A 1,766-nucleotide genomic window follows, 5' to 3' on the forward strand; every position below is an offset into this window, starting at 1 on the left:
AAAAAAAAAAAAAAAAAAAAAACAACAAACCAGATAGGGAAAAGTCCAAACATTAACTAATGGTTTTGCAACACATGTGGCAAAGTGCCAGGGATTCACAGCACATGAGTAAGATTATATGGGCTAGGAAGCAGATAATGTTAACAGCTCTCCTGGATCAGAGCAGAGAGCCATCCAGCTTGTTATCTCCTGAAGAAAGCAGAAGTTTAGAGAAAGCATGTACAAAATGGGCCATGGCTCTATAATTTATGCCGACAAATTAACAGTTTGCTAGTTGTGATTACCTTATTTACCAGTAACTGATTGTCCTAAGCTTCAGAAAAGTATTCAAGTGATTTCTGATCCCATTTACACTTCTATTTTCTATGATTTCACATGACAAGATTTACAACTTAAACATGCACAATATCAGYAAAAGAAAGTTTCCTATTTCTTCATTTTGGTAGCCTTTCCAAAAAGTCTTATTCTTTTCACTTCTTTTCATAACAGGTGAAGATTTCATTATTAGATCATGACAGATCAACCTCTRCCAAGTTATTTTTTATATTTAAAGTCTTAACCTTTCTTCCCACTTTTCACAGAGGCTGTTACATCAACTTCAGTGGTTCTTATAGTTTTCTCTCCCTTTCCCACWTCAGGTGTTCCCAAAAACAAACCTGCAGGCAGGTTCCCCGTTCCCATCCTGCTGTTCCAGAAACCAAATACTGCACGACCYATCTCAGAAGGCTGTTCACAGCCACCTGCTGTCCCCAAGCAGCAGCCTTAAGTCAGAGCCGGTTTATGCCTATTTAGGTGGTGCTCTTCCCAACACACACAACCTTCACATTTGTCAACACTGGATTTCACTTCCTTCACTATTTCCTAGTGATTTCACAGAAACACAGAATTATTAGGGTTGGAAGGGACCTCAGAAGATTATCTAATCATATCCCCCTGTCAAGGGAGGGTCACCTAGAGCGGTTACACAGGAACGCCTCCAGGAGGGTTTGGAATGTCTCTAGAGAGGGACACTCCACGACCTCCCTGGGCAGCCTGCTCAGCGCCATGCCTCAACGCCAAGCTCTTCCCCRTTATTCCTATCACAAAAAGGGCGCAAGTGGATTCCGCTTTCTGCCTCCCTTCCTGGCTACTGCTCCGGCACTCCCCGATAAGGGAAACCCGCGGAACGGCCCGAGGTCGGGACGCCCGAGGCACCGCAGCGGGCCTGCCGCACCTCCCCCGSTCCCAGCCCTCATTTCACCGCGCTCCCACCCCATGCCGCCGGTCCCTGGGCACGCTCAGAGCGGGAGCAGCTGCGGGCAGAGCAGCCCCGGCCGTCCCTTGCCCCGCTTACCCAAGCACACGAACAGCACCGACTTCCCTTCCCCCGCCGCCATCTTCGCCGGTGAGGACCTCGCAGCTGTCGCGCCGCGCGCGCCTCGCTTTACGGCACCGGCTGCTATAGGCGTCCGCGCGATTTGCCTGTTTCGAGGTTCCAAAGGAGTGAGGTGCGGAACGTGCCCGGGACAGCGGGAAGGGAGAGACGGCACCGGACAGTGCCAGTGCCAGTGCCAGTGCCAGTGCCAGTGCCAGTGCCAGTGCCAGTGCCAGTGCTAGTGCCATTGCCAGTGCCAGTGTGGCCGTGGAGCCGCTGGACGGAAGGGGAGCGGGGGCTTCGCAGCCGCCCCGGCCCCGCCCGCCTCACCTGCGGCAGGTGCGCGGCTCTGCGGGGCCGCCCCGGCGCCGCCCAGTGAGGCTGAGGCGGCCGCGGCGGCAGGAGGAGAGGA

General features: G+C 52.9%; 1 protein-coding gene across 3 annotated transcripts in view; it reads right to left on the bottom strand.

Moving 5' to 3' along the window:
• ACP1 (acid phosphatase 1) overlaps positions 1–1,516 on the bottom strand; it is a 20,341-nt gene extending 18,825 nt beyond the window's left edge. The window contains exon 1 of one of the 3 annotated variants that reach the window (XM_057371886.1): positions 1,334–1,516. In XM_057371886.1, the coding sequence (XP_057227869.1) occupies positions 1,334–1,376 (43 nt within the window). In that variant the 5' untranslated portion in view covers positions 1,377–1,516. Of the gene's footprint in view, positions 1–656; positions 818–1,333 lie in introns of those variants that run through there. The other 2 variants (XM_057371879.1, XM_057371895.1) reach the window with 2 other exon arrangements.
• Between the last annotated feature and the right edge of the window lie 250 nt (positions 1,517–1,766).

This window comes from Malurus melanocephalus, unplaced genomic scaffold (genome assembly GCF_030028575.1).
Source record: "Malurus melanocephalus ecotype Western Australia unplaced genomic scaffold, MMel_1.1 scaffold_6, whole genome shotgun sequence".
NCBI lineage: Eukaryota > Metazoa > Chordata > Aves > Passeriformes > Maluridae > Malurus > Malurus melanocephalus.